Source organism: Rattus norvegicus, chromosome 5 (assembly GCF_036323735.1).
Source record: "Rattus norvegicus strain BN/NHsdMcwi chromosome 5, GRCr8, whole genome shotgun sequence".
Classification (NCBI taxonomy): Eukaryota; Metazoa; Chordata; class Mammalia; order Rodentia; family Muridae; genus Rattus; species Rattus norvegicus.
In genome coordinates this window covers 77358900-77380331 of record NC_086023.1, presented here as the reverse complement: position 1 = coordinate 77380331, position 21432 = coordinate 77358900, and the positions used below count along the sequence as shown (strand labels likewise).

General features: G+C 45.7%; 1 protein-coding gene across 14 annotated transcripts in view; it reads right to left on the bottom strand.

Annotated features, from left to right (window-relative positions):
• The window catches only part of Pakap (paralemmin A kinase anchor protein), a 466751-nt gene that overhangs the window by 63325 nt on the left and 381994 nt on the right, over window positions 1-21432 (bottom strand). Inside the window, exon 1 of one of the 14 annotated variants that reach the window (XM_063287315.1) lies at window positions 10289-10829. The exons of 11 other annotated variants lie outside the window; for them this stretch is intronic. In XM_063287315.1, the coding sequence (XP_063143385.1) occupies window positions 10289-10324 (36 nt within the window). In that variant the 5' untranslated portion in view covers window positions 10325-10829. Of the gene's footprint in view, window positions 1-10288; window positions 10830-21432 lie in introns of those variants that run through there. 2 more of the 14 variants (XM_063287317.1, XM_063287320.1) reach the window with 2 other exon arrangements.

Below are 21432 nucleotides of genomic sequence, written 5' to 3'. Positions count from 1 at the left end.
TGGTTATGAGCATGTAAGTACCACCATGTAGGTGCTAAGAATCAAACCGACGTCCTCTAGACATCTCCTCAGCCCCATCTCAGCATCTTTCCAAATGAAGTTCATACAGCATAGGTATATGTATATGATGTATATGCATACATATATGTATATATGGCTGGGTATAGCTTAGTGCTACAGTGTTTGCCTAGCACGCACATGGCTCTAGATCTGACCACCACTGTATACACATACAAATGTTCTCGATGAACTCTGTGTGTATATACATATACACATATACACATATAAATGTTCTAGATGTACTCTGTATGTATATACATATACATATACACATATATACATATATATACATACACACACACACACACACACACACACACACACACACACACACACACACACACGGGATTTAAATTGCTCTCTCAGACCATCCCATTATTCCTTCTCTCGCTCACCTCCAACCTTCTGCTTTTAGAACTCATGGAAGAGAAGGGAAGAGAGGAAATCAAAAGGTATTTGCAATTTGCTTTGTTCCTGTGTGAGTTCTAAGTCCTCTCCATCACTGTACCTCTCTGTCACCGTAGTGCAAAATTACTGATTGCTGTCTGCCAGGTCAAATCAGTGTGACAGCATACCAGCCTTAGATGGGAAGCCCTGAGTTCTGTCCTATTTCACCATTTCTCATTTTTCAGATCTTATTTTTCTGGGAGTTTCTGAACCCACTGATGCAAAGCAAATGAGATTACATTATAACTTGCGCTCCCACTCCAGCCCCCAGGGACAGAGTTGTTCCTTAAACACTGGTGATGTAATGCCAGCCGGCTGCCAGGAGAAGTCCTGGTGTGCTATGTGGACTCCGGTGGAAGGAAGACCTGCCCAGGCTCATCTTAGGGAGAAGGCTGCTAGTAAGTATCACCTTACTGTTTCTTCCCTGGGAGCCCAGGATCCTCAGGAAATCATCCATTCATAGATGCCTGCATATTTGAGTATTTTTCCCCCATTTTCACTAGCTCAAGGGAAGTAGCTCTTCCCTTCTTCTAAGTACTCGATGTCAGTGAAAGGAAATCTCAGAACAAAACCAGAGACTCATGAGAACAGGAGCTAAGACAAACTACGGCTCCAATATGGTGGATCTAATGGAAGAAAATCAGCCTTGTGTTCCTACACTAATGCACCCACGATGTTCAGACTTAGCCAGTGTGAAGGGAATAAGCATGGCCCCCATTCACTCATGTGTTTGATGCATGGCCTCTAGGGAGTGGCACTATTAGGAGATGTGGACTTGGAGCAGGTATGGCTTTGCTGGAGGAAGTGCGTCACTGTGGGGTGGGCTTTGAGGTCTCCTATGTTCAAGTTAGGCCCGATGTGGGATACAGTTCCCTTCTGTTGCCTACAGATCAAGATGTTGAACTCTCTGCACCTTCTCCAGAACCATGTCTGCCTAGACACTCCCATGCTACCTACCATGACAATAGTGGACTGAACCTCTGAAACTGTAAGCCAGCCCCGCAACTAGACATTTCCCTCACTAAGAGTTGTCATAGTCATGGTGTCTCTTCATAGCAATGAAACTCTAAGGCATCAGACATTCAAGCCAGAACAGGATTCTTCTTTACCATGTGAACAAAACTAGATGCTAATCTTTGGTGGTGGAGACAGGTAAGTGATTTTTAAACTTCTCTGGATTTGCAGTAGGAAGTTATGATTTTTAACCATCAAAAATTGGGGAGATGATGGGCTAGAGCAAAGAGTCAGTGGTTAAGGAGACTGGCTGCTCTTTCCGAGGCCCTGGTTCCATACCCATCACCCACATGGTAGCTCACAACTGCCTCTAGGGGATCTGATGCCCTCCCCTAGAACCCAGGAATGAACCTCTGGAAGTTCCTGTGACCTCCATGTTTGTGGTGTAGCACTCGCCCCACTTCTCCTGAATAAATAAATAAGTGGGGAAATAAAACCTGGAAAATTAAAAAATACTTTTATAATATAGCAATATGATTTACATATTAAAAAACATCATAGTAGAAGGATTTGGTACAGGTTTAGAAGCGGGGAGAAGGAAATTAATTTAGGTTAGGATGTAGATTTTTTAATTTTTTTAAATTTATTATTATTTTTTATAATATTTATTTTATTTATGTGAGTACACTGTAGTTGTCTTCAGACACACCAGAAGAGGGCATCAGATCTCATTACAGATGGTTGTGAGCCACCATGTGGTTGCTGGGAATTGGACTCAGGACCCCTGGAAGAGCTCAGTGCTCTTAACCACTGAGACATTTCACCAGCCCTAGATTTTTTTTTAAACAACAAAATATTTATATAAAAAACATCTTATTCATAGCTGGGCATGGTGGGGCACACTTTTAAACCCAGCACTTAGGAAGCAGAGGCAGGCAGTTCTCTAAGTTGGAGGCCAGCCTGGTCTCTAGAGTGAGTTCCAGGATAGTCAGTGGTCAGGGCTTCAGAAAAACTCCATCTTGATGAATCCAGAACAAAAGCCTTTTGTTGTTGTTGTTGTTGTTGTTGTTGTTGTTGTTGTTGTATCACATGTGTGCACACATGTGTGTGCACAGGCATGCATGTCATGGAGTTAGAGGGCAATTTTTGTGGTGTTGGTTCTCGCCTCCCACCTTTCTGTGGGTTTCAGGGATTGAGCTCTGGTCTACAGGCTTGAGGAGCAAGCACTTTTTTACCTGCTGAGCCATTTTACCTGCTCAGTTAATGTCCTTCTTCTAACATCCGGAGATATAGTGTACGTGACATAAAATTCACCTCTGAAGTAACACATTGGTCTTTAGCAGATTCAAAGAACTGCACAGTTGTTACGACTGCTCAATTTTTATTCAGTGAATGAATGATTCAAAAGTTTAAATGGGACCCGGCTTTGTGTGTCAGACTTTTTTAAAAGGGTTAATTTTTTCTTAAAGAAATTAATCCAAACCTCCAAACCACAACCACCACCAATCCAGTAATCTCATCTTATTTCACAGAACAGGCAACCCAAGGTCTGGGACCAAGCTGCTGCCGACAGAGCCAGCATTCTTAACCAGTCTGAAAATCCTCGGGTTCTATTAAAAGAGGCTGACACAGTGACGCTCCTTCTTTATTACATCATTCCTGCTTCCTGTTTGTGCTTAGGATGAAGCTGCCATCCTGAGCCTGAAGTCTTTTCTCCAGAAAGTAGGAAGGTACACCCTTAAGGGTGGGAACGCATATGACTTACTTTGGTCCCCAGGAGCTGACACGCAGAATCCCATAGATGACTGTTTCAAAAACAAACGAAAACCACTCCTGCTATGCACTGTCCATGGACCAGACAGCATCTATCACCATCAAGAGAGAGCCAGGTTATTGAACAGAACACAGAGTTAAGTCCTACCAGCAGAACCAGAGGCATCATGGCCAGAAAGGTGACTCTGAGGTTGCTTTTCCCACAAGCATTCACTCTTCACATGGGCCAGTGAATATCTGACAGATGACTGAAAACAGTGAAGTTTGGCAACCCTGCCTTCACACTGCCTCTGCCCTCCTCTGCACAGATTCCTGCTTAACTCTACACACAGACACGTTAACCATTTAAGGGGTGTCTGTGGAAAAACTGTCAATAAAAAGTGAATTAATCTACCTCGCCTCTCTTCAAAGCTAAGGACGCTATGGGTAAGGAATTTGAACCAAGGCTGCTCTCCAAATTGAAGCAACAAACCCACAAAGGGAATCAAGGTTGGTATGATTATCTCCTGACAGGGACCAGACTGCCCCCTTCTGGCAATAATGATTTTCCTAGAGTACAGAGTCTTAAACTGTGAGTCACAACTCCATCTGGGGCACAGAACTACATGTGGAAGGTCATGAAGAATTTAGTAAGAAGTCCATGACTTCTGAAGGTGCGGTGACCAAATAGTAATTCTACTTCTAAAGGGGAATGCATCCGGGTGTCCCTGGCAGTGCACGCCCTTGCTGTGCAACGTGACTTCGCTGTGACCTTGGTTCTGAGCGCAGGGCACCAGCAACTCAGAATGACGTCGCACCGTGTAGCGCAAACACCTGAAATACCTCAGCATAGATTAGGGACGCGCATGTTAGGAGTTGCACTGTTTTACTGCCTGTACTTATGGAATTTTCTGCTCTTATGAAAACATGGTGTTTTAATTACTGAAAACGGAATCTGAGTGTTATCCCTTTGTCTTCCCTTAACTGGGAAGTATCTGGTTGTATTGTGTTAGAATGATTTTAATGGCCTGCTCTACATATATATATATATATATATATATATATATATATATATATATATATATATATATTCCAGCCACACTGACACTGAAGTAACAGGAATTGAACAGGAACTTCCCACATACTAGTCAAGTGCTCTATAACTCAGCTGCTTCCTCACCAGACTCTCTGCTCTCTGCTCTTAAAAATTGCTATCTGAGCTGGCCATGGCTCTAGCACTTGGAATGTGGAGGAATGATCAGGGTTACTCTGGATTACGTAACAGGTTCAAGGTCAGCGTGGCCTACATAGGACCCAACCTCATTTTAAGAAAAACTACTTAAAATGTATTAATTGATCAAGGGCTGGAGAGAAGGCTCAGGGGTTAAGAGCACTGACTGCTCTGCCCGAGGTCCTGAGTTCAATTCCCAGCAACCACATGGTGGCTCGCAACCATCTGCAATGGGATCTGATGGCCTCTTCTGGTGTGTCTGAAGACAGCGACAGTGTACTTATATACATGAAAGAAATAATTCTTTAAGAAAAAAATTAATTGATCAAGATAAATAAAGAGAGAACACCCTGTAGCACAGAATTGTACAGCTCATTGCTGGCTGACTGGAAAGCCAAGTGCACAGACAGGCACATGCTGACGGCAGGGGAGGCTCACTGTTTCAGACCCATGATTGAACACTGACGTCTTCTCAAGTATACAGGGGGAGGTGAAGACTAGGAGATGGGCCCCTTCAACAGTGCGTTTGCTCCCTCTCTGCTATGGCTTCCATATAAACAATCCTCCCAAAGGCTTTTGTGATGTTGTAGGATTGGTCCTGTGATGGTCCATCTTCACTCAACCTGACCACATTTGGAGTCTCCTAGGGAGACATGGCTCTGGGCTTATGTTATCAGGAGGGAAGAGCCATGGGGAATGTCCGTGGTCCCCCTCCAGAACTAGGATCCCAGACTCAATATAAAGGAGGAAAAAAACAAAGAACACAGCAGCATTTATATCTACCTACTTCCTGACCACAGATACAATGTAACTAAGTCACAGCCTCCTGCTCCCGCCATGCCTCACTGCCTTCATGAATTGTATTCCTTAAACGTGGCTTGCAATAAAGCCACCTTCCCTTAAATTGTTTCTCTCCGGTATTTTGTTTCACAGAAGAGAGAAAAGTAAATAACACAGTGCCTGATACAAGCAGCCTCCAGAGATGAGGTCTCAGGGAGGGGATTGTATGATGAGGGTTCTGCCTTCATCGGGGGATCAGCCCATCACTGACAGGTTTGGGTTTGAATGAACTGTTGCGAGGTTGACCCAACGAGGTAAGTTAATGGAGGAAGGACCTGGAACATGCTCTGGCAGTCATGAAGTGAAAAAGTTTGCTCCACCCCACACTCCTGCTGCCATGATGTTCAGCCTTAGCACAGACCCACAGCAATAGAACAAGTCTGACCACAGTCTGAAACCATCAGCCAAAACGTATCTTTCCCCTCTTTAAGTCACAGTAATGAAATTGACTAGCATACAGTTCATCAACATAGGCCAAGAAGCGGTCTCCACAGGGTGACTGGTCTTCAGTGCGTCCATAACCTCTGAGAACTGGCGGCATTACTTTCTCCACTGCAAAGGCCGAACATTGTACAATGACCTAGAAAGAAATAAAATTTCCCGGTGCCCCAAAATAGGGTAAGGTGGGGGTGGGGCTGGCCATTCGTTTTCAGGCTTAAAAGAAGGTTGTCTTCCCACTTTCTTTGTGTAACTCCTGGAGAACAAAAGGACAATTTTCATGCTTGACAGCAGCCCAGATGGGGTCTTCTTTCAGAGCTTTGGGCCTATAGGAAATCTCTCAGGATTACAAGGAAACCCAGATACACGCTTGGGTGGCTGAAGGGAGGGCCAGCCCATCTCTGTTTCAAGACCTGTCACTAGTGAAAAGGCAAGTAGATGAAGTTCAAAACGAGCCAGTCCTCAGAGCATCCAGCACGGAGCTCACAGCTAGGAAGATTCTGTAAAGCAAGGCAGCCAGTGTCTTCTTGGGCTGAAATACTCAACGAAGAGTCCCATCCTGGGTCACGTTATTAAGAATGATCTCACAGCATCCCTTATGACATGGGGATTTTCTTTCAGTCAAAAGAAAGCCATGGTCTTATACTGACATTTAGCACAATATGAAAACAGACCAGTAGCCAGATGAGGGTTCACGATTTCTGTCTCAAATTATCTACTCTCTGGTTTTGCTCCCACCCTTACTCCCTTCTCTCTTTCTCATTTTACAAACCAGATAAATGCTCACACACCAGGAGGGGAACCATAATGGTTAGCAGTGAGAATAAATATTCACACAAGCCAGTGGAAGATATCTAAGGGATGCGGCCACACCAGCAGCATCAGCATACAAAATGCAAAATGACATCCTAACGTAGGTGTAAACTGTGATGAGTGAGAGCAAGAGCTACACAAATACTTTTCTGCCTGTGTTCACAGGGAAACGCTTCACAACAGCTAAAAAGCTAATGCAAAACCACATCCATCGACTGGTGCCTAGGAAATTAAATGTTGTCCATAATCGAATATTATGGAATCGAATTTGATTATAAAGGGAACAAAATCCTGACACATACTACAACTCAAATGAATCTTAAAATCAATATGTACGAAAAGAACAAATATTTCTTATTTGTTTCCTTTTTTAGTTTCCCACCCCTTTTCTCTCCTTCTCTGTGTGCAGTATATGTGAAGGCCAGAAGTTGACATAGATCATCTCCCTTGGTCATTCTCCATCTACTTCAAGGTCTGTCACCAAACCTCAGCCCTTTGGCTAGACCTACTGGCAGGCAAACTGCTTCGCCCTACTTTTCCGTGGGTTCTGGGGACTCGAACTTGGGTCTTCATGCCTTCCTAGCAAGTATTTTACCAAGTGAGTCATCTCCTCTCAATGCCAGGTCCCCTCGTCATAGATAAGCACAGACTGGCTTTCCTTGTGTCATACGGGTCTAACGCAGGAAGTTCAGTCACTTGATTTCTGTTCTCTAAGATATTGGTTCTCTACATCTGGTGTTTGCCATTTGTAGCTGTACCTCGGGTACCCACAAGCCTCTATTTCCCTGTGAACTATTCTTTGAAACACCCTCTACCTCTGTCCGCAGCCATGAAGGTTCACACCCCTTCATCTCTAGGAGGGAGTGTGCGACTCAACCCTGGCTAATGAAAATATGCATCTTCCTCCCCCCTCCCCCCAAGTCCCACCCATCCAGGAAGAGAGGTGCAGCAGAACCAAGCAGAACTCTGAGACGTAGACTGTAAGCAGTGGAGAAAATAGGCAAAGAGCCTGGGCTGAAGTAGGTCACCTTGATGCTACAAGCAGAGGAGAATGCAAGAGACCAACAAAGGCTGCATACAGAGAAAGGAGAGAAGCGATGCCATGGGAACCCCCGGAGCTCACAGCTCCTGAAGTCAGCTGCTGTGCCTGGAAGTAGTGTGAGCCATTAGCCCACACACACACACCCTCAAAAGAGGGTCTCATGTACCCCACCGACCGGAAACTCTCCACAGCTGAAGCTAGCTAGGCCAGATAGATACTCCTGTCTCTTCAGTTCAGGGCTCAGAAGCTTGTGCCACTAACACATGCACAAATGTCCCTTCATAAACGAGTGTGAGTGCCAAGCCCACAATCCTTGCTTCTAAGAGCATTTCCGTGCTTTTACAATCACACAGACCTTAAGTTAAAAGTCCACATGTAAGCTTTGAGGAAAAATTATTCAACGTTTTCTTCAGATTTTTCAAAGCATATTTATACCCATGAATCAAGACAGAAACAGTCATGCCATTTCCCCATTTATACGGTTCACTAAGGAGGGTTTCAACAAATCAGACCTTGCTTCCAACATGTCACTGAGGCCTGCATGGGGAGTGTTAAACCCAGTTGTGCTTTTCCTTATAAAATGGTTTGGCTCCATCTTCAGATTAGCACCAAAGACAGCCAAGGGAAATTATATTTTGGTGCAGGCAAAAATCAACCCAAATTAAGTCTGTATGAAAATGCCAGGAAACCTGTTACTCTGCATGCTGATGTAAGAAAACAAAAAAGGGGGTGAGGTGGGTGGCCTGGGTGGGGTGGGTGGCCTGGGTGGGGTGGGTGGCCTGGGGTGGGTGGCCTGGGGTGGGTGGCACAGCACTCCTGAGGCAAAGGCAGGCAGATCTCTGTGAATTCAAGGGGAGCCTGGTCTACATAGTAGGTTTGGGGACACTCAGGGCTACACAGTCAGACTTTGTTTAAAAACAACAAACAACAAAAGCAGGGCTCGGGAGATATTCAGCGGGTAAGAACATTTGCCATGCATGAAACAGAGCCTAAGTTTAAAGACACGGCACCCATGTAAGAAGCCTGTAATTCCAGCATAGAAGACAAGACAGGTGCCTCTCGGGAGCGTCCAGCTACCCAGCCAAGTCAGCAAGCTTCTGTCTGGCTCACTGAGAGAATGTGCTTCAAAATCACGAGTCCAGAAGCTATAGAAGATACCCAGCATCCTTCTCTGCACGTGCAGGCACAGGTGTGTACCGTCCCCACACGTGCACCCTACACAGCGCACACACACACACAGGATAAAGAAGACACTCATGTGGGAGGATGCAGGACTGTTATATCTTAGTTTTTCTGTATGTAAGTGAAAATGAATAAATCCTAAACAAGGGGTTTGGTTTTTAGTTTTAAACAACCCATTTCCCATGTACGCAAGCCTCCCCACACGCACACCTTCCTTAACCTCAAGAGATCACCAGGGATTAGAGAAACAGGAAGCCAGCACACCCAGCTTCCTAAAGAGACATAAGCAAATTCCAAAGTGTTGTGGAAATTTAGTCCCGATTCTGTTTTTAATTGTCTTCCAGCCTGAGCTGGAAGATGCCCATGTGAGTCGATGAGACTCCCTTCACCTTACAAGACTTCCTCTCCGCAAGCAGGTTATAGTCCTCTGGACTCTCTGACCTGAGAGACACCCAAATGCAAAAAAAAACCAACCAAACAAACAAAAAAACCACGACCCCAAACCTCCACAGGGCACAGCAGCTGGCCAGAAGAGGTCTGCAATGGGATGCCAAGAATTTGTTTCAAACAATAAAAAAGGAGGTTCTCCTTGCCTTTGCTCAGGCTTCCCTCACAGCCAGCACATTCAGGATCGTGGTACACAATCGGAGCAGACTTTACAGCACAACATGCACATGGGGAGCCTGGCTTCCTAGCAATGCCCCCGAGATTGTTACAAGTTGGTTTAAAATCATTATACACTCAATCATCTGCTTAAAAACCCCAGAGAACTGCCTCCCTGAAATCAAAGTGCTGTGTAAGTAAAGGTAGGGAAGGGCCTGGGTAATAAGCAGGGAGAAAGAAGACATTGGCAGTCACTGGGCTTCTCACTTTGGTTCTCTTAAAGAAACAGTGCCCAAGGAGCACAACACCGGCTAAGATCAGGAAGTGTCAGGGATGTGCTTTTTCTTTCTAGGTGACAGTGCTTTGAGCTCATATGCAATGTCCTTAAAGAAGAGAGGGATATTAGGTGTAGCATACCACATCTGGAATCCCGAGACTGGAGGGAGGATCCAGTTCAAGGCTACCCTCGGACACCTGTCGAGGTGGACACAACAGGATCAGAAGTCCAAGGTCGTCCTCGGCAACAGAGTGAGTTTAAGGTCAGCCTGGGTTACATGAGACAAGGTCTCACAAGAGATAGGTAGGTAGGTAGGTAGGTAGGTAGATAGATAGATAGACAGACAGACCAACAGAGAATAAATAGAATACAAGAGAAATGTGGGTCAGAATATGGCTCAGTGGGTAGATGGGCTTGCTGCCAAGCCTGGTGATCTGAGTTGGCACCCTGGAGCCTACATGGTAGAAATAAAGACTCAGCTCCCTCTAACCTCCACATTCGTGTCCTGGCATTTGAGGGCGCTCCAGCGCACACACACAAAATAAATAAGCAAATGTAATTAGAAGTAGAAATAAGCCTCCTTGTTCGAGGCGTGCCAGATATGCAGCCTCAAAGACAACTCCTCCACGAAGGTGACCCCGTGACCTACCGTGAAGAGGGAGAACAGCATCCAGGTAGCAATCATGACCTGCCGCCCCCTCTGTGACACCTAACCTTGAGAACCAGCTGCTCAGAACGCTTCACCCGGGTTTCTCTCTCTTTTTCTGATCTCACATCAGATGTGAGGACACAGCCGGCAGCCAGGTCACAGAGCTCAGGTGAAGCAGGACCGGCTCTGTACCTTGCACCTGCGCGCTTGTATTGGACGGACACTGCCCCAAGAAACACAAAGTGCAATGTGAACCCGCCCAGCTTCTCCGATTCAGAGGTACAGCTTGGAACCATGTTGGAGCCTTCAAGGGCGAATGAAACAGGAGTCGACTGTATTTATTTTTACACACCTCTCATGATCACCTTACACTTATCAGCCTGATTATGATTTAACTAATGAATTTAAATGGTTTTAAAGTCCCAGCTAAGCAGGGCTCCTCTTGTTGTGCCCATTAAGTCACCCGGCTCTGGCTCTGACTTGCTTTAAAATGTAAATGGCAGAAAGTGACCTTTAAGGCTTCTTGTAAAGCTGCGGGCTCTCCACAAGAAGGAAAGGACACTGGACACTGTGTTTACAGTAAAGAGAAGTAACCATTCGCTCCAACAAAGGCCTCTTTACAAAGACTTGGGGGGGGGGGGGACCTGGTCCCAGGAGGTGAGGCCCAGGTACAGAAGACAACTGGAGGCAATCAATAGCAATTGAAGGACAGATGCTCCTGTCACAGATCCTAGGCTCCCAGATGGTTCTAGAGTCTATTCTGCTGTGAACTGCTTTTAAGAGATTTTTATTTTACATCGCCTGTTTTCTTTTTTTCCCTCTGTCTGTCTGTCTTTCTTTCTTTCTTTCTTTTAAACAGAATTGATGCTTAAACATACAGTAGCATGGCTTCAATTTTTTTTTTGTTTGTTTGGGTTTTTTGATTGTCTTGTTTTTGTTTTTGGAGACGAGATCTCACTGTACAGCTCAGGTTAGCCTTATACAATCCTCCTGCCTCAGCAATCTACAGAGTGCAGGGATTGCAGACATGCACCACCATGTCCTTAGATTGGAAACGAATGGCCATACATTGCAATCTTGGCCCTCAGCCCATAGCGTTGCTGGGATGAGGACCTCAGGAAGGCTGCTCCTACGATATAAGAAACTACTGGGCACATGCATTTGAAAGGGATATTAAGATCCTGACCCCATCTATCTTGTTTTGTTTTCTGCCACTGTGAGATAAACAGGTCTCGTTTGCCGCATATTCCCACCATGATGTCACCACTGTCCCAAGTTAACAGGGCAGGGCCAGGGCTAGCAGGCCTCAGTCCAAAGCTTCTGAAACTGTGATCCCAAAGAAACCTTTCCTTCTTTTAATGTGACAGGGATTCGGGTACTTTGTTACGGTAGCGGAGAGCTGACTAAAATTCAACTTGAGGTGGTTATATCCACGCCATCTGCTTGAAGTAGCTTTCTTCTTTCAGTTGGTTTTACTAACGTGCATTGCATCATCTTTAAAAATAGAAGAAGAAAATAGAAAGAAGAAAAGAAAAAGAAGAGAAGACAGGGTTCCGGGTTTGCATACATAGCCCAACTGTCCTTGAACTTCCTTCACCCACCCAGGGCCAGGGCCTCGAACATGCTAGGAAGGCCACAAGTGAGCTCAGTGCCTGGGTGAAATGACCTCTGCACATGGCAACAGAAAGCACGAACAGTCCTATCTCCTCTACTCTTCTGAAGGAAATAGCATGTGAAGACACTACATCTCTTCTGAATTGCATGATCTATGATATTCCAGTAGCCAGAAATTGGAATTATAGAAATTGATCCCGCCATAGTCCTCCAACTCTTGTGGGAAGTCACTACTTCCTGGGAGAGGCAGACTCAGCCATATCAGGCTGAAGCATTCGTTCTGAGACTCTTAACAGGTGGCTTGTGCAGTCCCTATGAGAGCCCCAAAGGGGACTCTTCACCCAGCTGGGAGAGGTCAATGAAGGCTTCCTGCAGGGAGGCTGACCAAACTGTACAATAAGGGAAGGACAGAGGTTCCTATGCTGGAAAGAATTACTGGAGTGGAGGGGGTGAGGGAAATGGGTGGAGTGTGACAAGTTTCTAAGAGACATAAGAAGAGTAATAGGAAGACACTGAGGCCAAGAAGATGCATATACCGACAACTGTTGGTGCTTTGGCTGTACCTGAGTGTTATCTGGAACAAAAGAGGTCAGAGTAATGGGTGGTGTGTGTGGTGCGTGTGGGGGGGTGGGGGGTGGATGGGTGTGTGTGTATAAAAGAATACACTAGAATATACTAGAATCCTAGCTCCCACAGTCCTTGAATGCCAAGGATTTGGGGTTTTGTTCTCAGGGACTAACACCTGAGACAAATAAGTACACAATGTAGGTAGGACAGGGGTGGAAAATGCTGCCCGTGTCCAGACGCCAGTGTCAACAAGGTTCAGACTGATGCGCCTGCCAAAGGCTGCACAAAGTCTGCAGGCTGATCCAGTCGTATCATTTAAACCAACCCTGTACACTACTGACTGTATGCAGGCACCAGAGCAAGGAATGCTGTGTTGGAAAGTTAAACGGTCATGGAGTCATTCTCTATAGCTTTCCAAGGGGCCGTTTATGTGCATCTGGTCAAACACACCTTGGATGCTCAGTGCTTGTTCTGTGTTAGACGTCCTCACAGACAACTCTTCTATAATGACGAGTAGTACAAGATTTAAGGGTTAAACTGCCCCCGACATGTACCACACGCCCTCTTTCCAGGCTTACACACCTCTTGCTTATTTTCTCTTACGGCATTTAATACTTTCTAAATTATTATTATTATTATTATTATTATTAGTAGTAGTAGTAGTAGTAGTAGTAGTAGTAGTAGTAGTAGTAACAGGGTCTCCCTATATATAGCTCTGATGTCCTGAACTCACTATATAGAACAGACTGGCTTCAAAATCACAGAGATCCACCTGCCTCTGTCTCCCAAGTTCTGGGAGTAAAGGTGTGTGCCACCTCACTTGGCTTATTTTTAATATTTCTCTCTCTCTCTCTCTCTCTCTCTCTCTCTCTCTCTCTCTCTCTCTCTCTGTGTGTGTGTGTGGGGGGGGGGTATGTGGGGACGATGTGTGGGTGTGGCACGAGTGCAGGTACCTGCAGAAATCATACAAGGGGCATCAGACCCCTGGAGCTGCAGTTATAGGCACTGGTAAGCTACCTGACATAGGTGCTGGGAATCGAACCCAGGTTCTCTGGAACAGTGCCGCATGCTCTTAAGCGCTGAGCCATGTCTCTCGCCTCTTGCTCCTTTCTAAATATGATGTTTGGAATATTACTTCTTTAAAAACTCAGTTTAGACACTATCCACTGCACTGGCTTTCCTCTTTGCCCTCTCAGCTATATTTGCTTAAGAGCTTTTGATTCATTAATGCTATATGCAGCGATGGTCACAAGTGCGCACATTTTGTTCTGCTAGCCTAAGCAGTGCAGTATACAGCAGTACAGTTTTTTTTTTTTTTTTTTTTTTTTTTTGCTTCTTTTTTTCGGAGCTGGGGACCGAACCCAGGGCCTTGCGCTTCCTAGGCAAGCGCTCTACCACTGAGCTAAATCCCCAACCCCAGCAGTACAGTTTTTAATGTCATATTTCCTGGTGGTGTTTTTCTTTCAACACTCATAGTCCTCAATTGCTGAGTTTTCTGAGTATTTTTTAACCGTTTCAAAACTCCAGATCTGTGCAACTTTTCAGAAGTTTTTTTTTTTTTTTTTTTTTTCAAGACAAGGCTTCTCTGTGTAGCCTTGGCTATTCTGGAACTCAGAAGCTATTCAGGCTAGCTTCAAACTGAAAGGTCCACCTGCCTCTGGCCCCTGAGTGCTGGGATTAAAGGTGTACGACACGAGACGTTTTGGATTGTTAGTACACCAGAAAATGTGTCTTGTCTGCTTTACCCCAGAGATCCTTGTCACATCCCCGTAGCGTCTCTTGAGAAGAACCCCTGATTTTCTGCACATCTGCCTACTGCTTTCTTCACTCACACGTCCATCTTGCTGGAGCACATTCTCCAGGTCCTCCCTCTACACGTCTCACATTCACTTTTTTAATTTTAATGACTGCCTTTGGTAAAGCTATAAAGGTGCAGACCTAGTGTTTGGTAAATCTGTGGATTTATCGAAAGCATCCAATCCCTCAAGCCCAGCCCTCCTACAATTCTTCCTGGCGCCAATCTCTTTCAGGTTGTTTTTGGTGACGATTTTATACTTTTTTTGCAATTACTCGGTTGTTGGCATTAATTATTGACTTTATTGAGGAATCAGTAATTTTTTCCTACGTATGCCTTCACTACAAGAGAGCAACCTTCCAAACATAACGGCATGGGAACTTACAAAGAGCAGACCACAGTACCTGCAGCTGAGCCACACGTAAACTTTGACACCTTTTCTTTCCTGATGGTCCTTCTGTTTTCTCTAGAGTGAGTAACAGTGTTTCCTCAGCCTCTGTTTTGCTCTCCAGTGTTGAGAGATCACACCCAGGACTCTCCCCCACACAATTCCAAGTGTTCCAACACTGAGCTGTAGGTAACCCCAGCCTTTGAGTAGTATTTTATATAAGCTCTCACTATTCTAGCTTCTACTGCTGTGGTAAGTGCCCTAACAGATACTGACATAAGAGAGGAAAGAGTTTCCTTGGCTTACAATCCAGGTAATTGTTCATCCTTGCAGGGAAATGGAGGCAGGAGCTCAAGCAGCCAGTCACAGCACATCCACAGTGAGGAACAGAGAGACAGGGATGGAGCCTTGCTCATCTGACCGACTCTGCTAGCTTTCTCTTGAGTTAGACAGTGCAGGGCTCTGGCTATAAATTGGTGCCACCCACATCCAGGGTCTTCCTACCTCAATTAAGAGCCAAGACACTCCCATAGATGGTCCCACAGGCCTACCTAGTCTAGATGATTCCTCATTAAAGTTTCTTTCCCATAGCTAGGTGTGGTGGTACACACATTTACTCCCAGGGCTCAGGAGGCAGAGGCAGGCAGATTTCTGAGTTCAAGGCCGCGGTGATCCACAAAGCAAGTTCCATGACAGGACAACTAAAGCTATTATACACAAAACCCCTTTAGGGGAGGGGTAGGGCTGGGGATGGTGGGATGACCTTCCCAGCCAGGCAGAGGTAGAATGTGAATTCGAGGCCAGCCTGGTCTGCAGAGCAAGTTCCAGAAGACCCTTCACAGATGGATCTAGGTTGTATCACATAGACAGTTACAGTCAACCAGCACACTCAACCTCCAAATTTCTTCTCCACCGGCTGAACGAAACCACCTCACAAACCCGTGACACTCTTAGGAAGCACAGCTGTTGTTCTGGGGTTCCCCACCATCAGCGTCTAGACATTTCCGGTCTCTTCAATGACTGTGTCTGCTACTTCCTGAATAACTTGCTATTTCCTTCCTAGTTTGCTTCCTCTCCAGCTACAGTTGTTTCCTGAATACTTTCCTGATTCTGCCTTCACCTTCATCAAGAGTCTGACCGCATAGAAAACTGTGGCTTTAAAATAAAAAGACAGAAGGCAGACAGAGGGGTAAAAAAAAAAAAAAAAAGACAAACACAAGAACCTCCCTATTCCTAAGCTGTCAACTGGGAAGGCGGGGAGCCAAACACTGTCTGGCAAACAGCACAGACTACTTAGGAGTGTTTTGGTTTTCTCTCCATTCTGACTGGATCTCCTCGTATCCCTTCAACCTTTTACCTCGAATTTCGTGACATCCTCTCCCTTCCTGTTCTGCCTGTAGTTATAAATTTAGGCAAAAAGGGGGCAGGGGGCAGGGAAGACATTCTATAGTTCACTGTAAAGATCAGTGCATCAGTGAGTGTGGCAATCGCAAAGGAAAAGAGCGTCTGGGTGAGAGATTCTAGGGACTAAATTGGATGAGAGCTGAGCGACAGGAAACAGGAGCCTCCCCACCTCTCGGGCTGGGTTACCACAGTCAAATGAGGCCTTGTCTCTGCACAGGAAGGGCGAGCACTCAGAAAGGGGGTTTGCTGGCGCTATGACAACCAGACCATAGCCCTGGGTGTTCTGAGGAAGGGTCACGTTCATAGAGTACTGGCTCGAGTAGTTATCAGAACTCTGGGCCCTGTGGAGGACAGTAGAGGCTGTGTGCTCTATTTTAAGAATGACATCCACTTAGGAAAACCTACTCTAAAAAGAGAAATACATGATTAGAGAGGCAGCAGGCAAGCCACAGTGTTGGGCCCGCCCTCTCCTTTCCAAAAGTTCTTTTAACAATGTGACTTCCAAAATGTAAACACTCTGGTGAGAAGTGTGAATTTAGAAGAGTTCCTTCGTAAGAAAACTCTCTTGGGTTTTATGGCTTTTCAGAGTGGGAAACCTTGAATTAATTTGATTGAGTATCCCACTCACCCATGCTCATTTTCTAGAAGGTTCTGGAAAATGAAAGCATTGAAACACTTTCTCCTATTTATTAAAAAGTTCCATAGGGGGGCTGGAGAGTGGCTCACAACCATCTGTAGCGGGATCTGATGCCCTCTTCTGGTGTGTCTGAAGAGAGCGACAGTGTACGCATACACATAAAATAAATAAATAAATAAATAAATAAATAAATAAATAAATCTTTAAGAAGAAAAAGGAAGTTCAGTAAGCCCATGGTCAGGAGGCAGAGGCAGGTGGATCGCTGAGTTCAATGCCAGCATGGTCTACAGAGTGAGTTCCAGGACAGTCAGTGCTACACAGAGAAACCCTGTCTCCAAGAAAAGCACAATACTGTTTCCATAACTCCCTCAGGACTCAGCAGGTGGTAGCAGCAAGCTGCTACTCATTGCTTCCTCTGAGGAGTTTAGCTTCAGCTTATGGAACAATTAACAACAGGGAGAACTTTTGCAAAGGAAGAATCAGAAGCTGCCCAGAATGACAACTGTGGTGGTAACTGTCCATTGCCAACTTGACTGGACTCAGAATCACTGGGCAAACAAACGGCCAGGAATATCTGTGTGGAAGCTTTCAGACAGAGTTAACAGAGGAGGGAAAACCCACTATAAATGCCAGCAGCACCATTGCATGGGCTGGGGTCCTGAACTGAATACAAAGGGAGAAACGGCTGATCAGCAGCATTCAGCTCTGCTGCATGATCTAGGAGAGGAAAGTGCAGCGTTGGACACCATGCCTCCCATTGTAGTCACCTGACCCTGTCACTCCCCTGCAGTCATCCTCGCCATCACTCTCCTGTTGGTTTCATTATCTACAACCGTTAGATATAGCATATCAGCATCTTCTACAGAATCAGTCACATGAAGACGGAAGATAAAAATTGATGAATGGGTGCCCGGAAGATAAAAATTGATGGGTGGATGCCCCCCCATCTTTATTTCCCACGCCCTTAGTAGGACGGAATACGCCGATGTCCTAAAAGCAACCTCCTCTGCCTGTTGGCTTCACCCACGTTAGTCTCCTTAAGAGGTGTGGCCTTCAAATAGTGAATGGCTAGAGTGATATCTGACATAGGGGTTCCCAGAACTGGCTCATTCAAAGGCCAGCGTGGCTGCTGGATGGATGGTCACGAAACTGAATGTGACAAGCTGAGAACAGAGTCAGCTGTGTTCTGGGAACCCCCACTCCTCCCGACACACACCCCCAGCAACAGGAACAGAAGCAAATGTACACTAACACTCTCAGAAAATAACCGCAGTTGCTGGGGATAGCCCAAGGGTAGAGAGCCTCCTTAACACGTTCGAAGGCCTGGGTTTGGGGTTTGATCCTCAGCACTATATAAACAGTGTGGCGACACATGTTTCTATATTCCAGCACCCCCGAGCTAGAGGCAGGAGGGTAAGAAAGTCAAAGAGAGTTTGAGGCCAGCCTGGGCTAGAAGAAAAACGCAGAAGTTGGGATTACCTAACAGCTTACGTTTTATTTCTTTTAGGTTCTCAAAGGGCGTGGGGCGTGCGTGGGTGCGTGCGTGGGTGCGTACGTGAGTGCGTGCGTGCATGCATGTTGCCGGGTTTCATGTCTATCTACTAGGCAAGCATTCCATTACTGGGCTACCTCCTCAGCCCCTAACGCTCTAGCCTTAAGATTAAATCTCATGCTGCCCATATGTCAGAAAGTGACATTTGCTCCCTTCCGGCTGAATCGTTGAGTATGTTACCATGCCTTCCAAAGCACTATATTAGGTAGGATCTGCAAGTGGGAAGTATCTTTTGGCAGGCTACTGTGGAATAATTACTGAGGGCGATGGAGTACTGAAAACAGGTGAGGTCATACTGTTCAGGCAATATCTCAAAAGAACTACGCATGTTTCCTAAACTCCGTGGTCATGTGCACTCGCTGTTGCTGGGCACTGCTGCAAACAAGATACGGCTAAATGTATTTTAACCGCCGGGTTTGGAGGCCCACACTGTCCAGAGGAATGTTCTTGAAGGAAACACTGGGCACACACCCGCGTATTGATTCTTGTCTCCACTGTACAGGGCAGTAGCTGACCTTTGCGAGAATAAATATACCTTTGGCCATTCTTTTTAATGATCCAAGGTAACACTGGCGCAGAGATGAAAGTGAGAAGCATTTGAGATGTCTTCCTGATTAAAAGAAAAGCTGCTCACCTCTGCAGAGGGAGTTTAATTGAAAATTAGCCCCTCCCCCCAGTCCCCGTGCATGAGAACGAAATAAAATTACAAAAGGGAAGCTGAGAATACCTAAAAATAATTTCTCATCTATACTTGAAAATACAAACTTTTCCCCAAGCCATTCTCAATGTTATTGCAAAATAACATTGAAGAAAAAAAATTAATTTAAATTCCTGGCTGGGTTTAGTGGTTTATGCCTTTAATCCGGGCAACTCCCAACCTCCCAGAATTTAAATTCCTAAAGAACTGACTAGCACAGGATGAAATGCCTGTAATTCCAACACTTGGGAGGCTGAGTCAGGAGGATTATCGTCAGTTCCAGACCAGCCTGAGGTGTGTAATTTACTTGGTCAAGTGTTTCCTAGCATGTGCGAGTCCCTGGGGACAATTCCTAGCACTTGATTTCCAAGGCGTGCTTCTGAATGTCTGTCACTCCAGCTTTCTGTTCCAGAGCTGAAAGCCTGAGGAAGGGAAGTTTAAGGTCATCAGTCACAGCAGCCTGGGTTACAAGAGATTCTATCTAAAAACACACAGGGGCTCTGGGTACGGTGGCGCACGCCTTTAATCCCAGCATTTGGGAGGCAGACACAGTTGCATTTCTGTGAGGCTAGCCTGGTCTACCCAGCAAGTTCCAGGACAGCGAAGGCAACATAGAGAGACCCAGTCTCCCAAACTAAAAATAAATAAACAAATCAACAGGAACTAGAAAGACAGCTCAGCAGAAAGTGCTTACAGCTCTTACAAATGACATGGGTTCAGTCCCCAGTACCCACATCAGGTGGTTCCCAACCATCTGTAACTTCTCAGTTCCAGGGACCCAACACCCTTTGGCCTCTGTGGGTACCTGCATGCACACATGATATACATAAATGTGTATAGGTATATAACATGCATATAAATAAATTAATAAATCTTTTAAAAATAAATTCACTAATCATTTTTTTAAATAGAAGCATACTTCAGGATGATTCTTCACAGGAAAAAGAGGCATTTAGAAGCTCTCGTGTATTCAGTCCACAGTAACCAAGGCCACGTAACAGGCTTAAACTGCTCTCTGCGCAGTGAGGACCGGGGTTCATAACTACAGCCTAGCCTTTGGGTCCAGCCAAGTCGCTGCCTCAGTTCTACTGAGATAGAGTTAAAAAATGCTCATTTATTCATTGTCTGAGGGCAAGGCTGTGTTCAACAGCGAAGCTAAGCCATCTCCAGAGACCACATCCTGGCCTCCAGCAGAAGAAGCACCCGAAGCCTGTTCGAATCCAGTCTTTTTTTTTTTTTTCCGGAGCTGGGGACCGAACCCAGGACCTTGAGCTTGCTAGGCAAGCGCTCTACCACTGAGCTAAATCCCCAACCCCCAGTCTTAACTGGAGGAAAAGGGCAGGGCTGGCTCAACACTTGCCCAAGAAGCTTTGGACTTCCGGTACGAGGAGCTATGAAACAGGAAGCCAGTATCACAAACGGAAGAGCCTCACCCAAGCATCAGAAACTCAAGGTATAGTGTACATCTTGGCAGGCTGTTTGTTCACTGCCTCCCTAGAGATTCCTACCTGTCAAGGGGAAGGACTGACCGCCTTCCTCAGTAGAAAGGAAAAGCACGTGGCTACAGAAAGAACACAGCCTCCCGGGGACAGAGGACAGCCTAGACCACTGTTACTGAGCACACCGTCTCCAAGTGCCAAGATGGGTCCTTTCTGTGGGTCCCTTCATCCTGTCTGCACACCTACTGAGGAAGAGAGATGTCATAGTGATCCCCCCTTTCACAGATAAAAGAAGGGAGGCTCAGAGAGGTTAAGGGCTTTACCCTCCACCACACAGCAGCGATAGCTTAAGCTGGGTTGCAAACTTAAAGACTGTCAGACTCCAAACTCCCACCGTTAACTAACAAGAGTCCCGAGTCTTGGTGGCTACCAACTCTGACCATTTCTTTGAAAAAAAAAATGAGGGGAATTATCTTGAGACAAGTGTCTGTGCCTGAGCGTGGTACTAAGGTGGTAGTCTGTGGGACTCTAGCCTCATGCGTGTGCTACAAGTTATGAATGGCCCCGAAAGTACACAATGAAACTGTACGCTGGGAGGTGAAAGAGAGCCCTTAAGCGGCAACACAGACATTGTATCTCGAGACACTAGGATCAATTTCACATAAATAAATAATCCATGAAGTGTAGTTTGAAGCAGGGCATGGTGGCACAAACTTCTAAGTTAAGAGGCAGGAGGATTGCTGTGAGTTTGAAGCTAGTTTGGGATATATAACAAAATTTTTTCTCAATAAAGTAAATCGTTGGGGCTGGAGAGATGGATCAGTGGCTAAGAGCACTTACTGCATGCCAGCTCTGAGGGACTCTGACTCCTCTCTGGCTCCTTCGGGACCCCTGAGCTCATTGGACATAATCACTGATATGAAACACATTCGTACCTATAACTAAGGATAGCATTAAGGGGCTGGAGAGATGGCACAGTGGTTAAGACCACTGACTGCTCTTCCGGAGGACCCGAGTTCAAATCCCAGCACCCATAAAACATCTCATACTG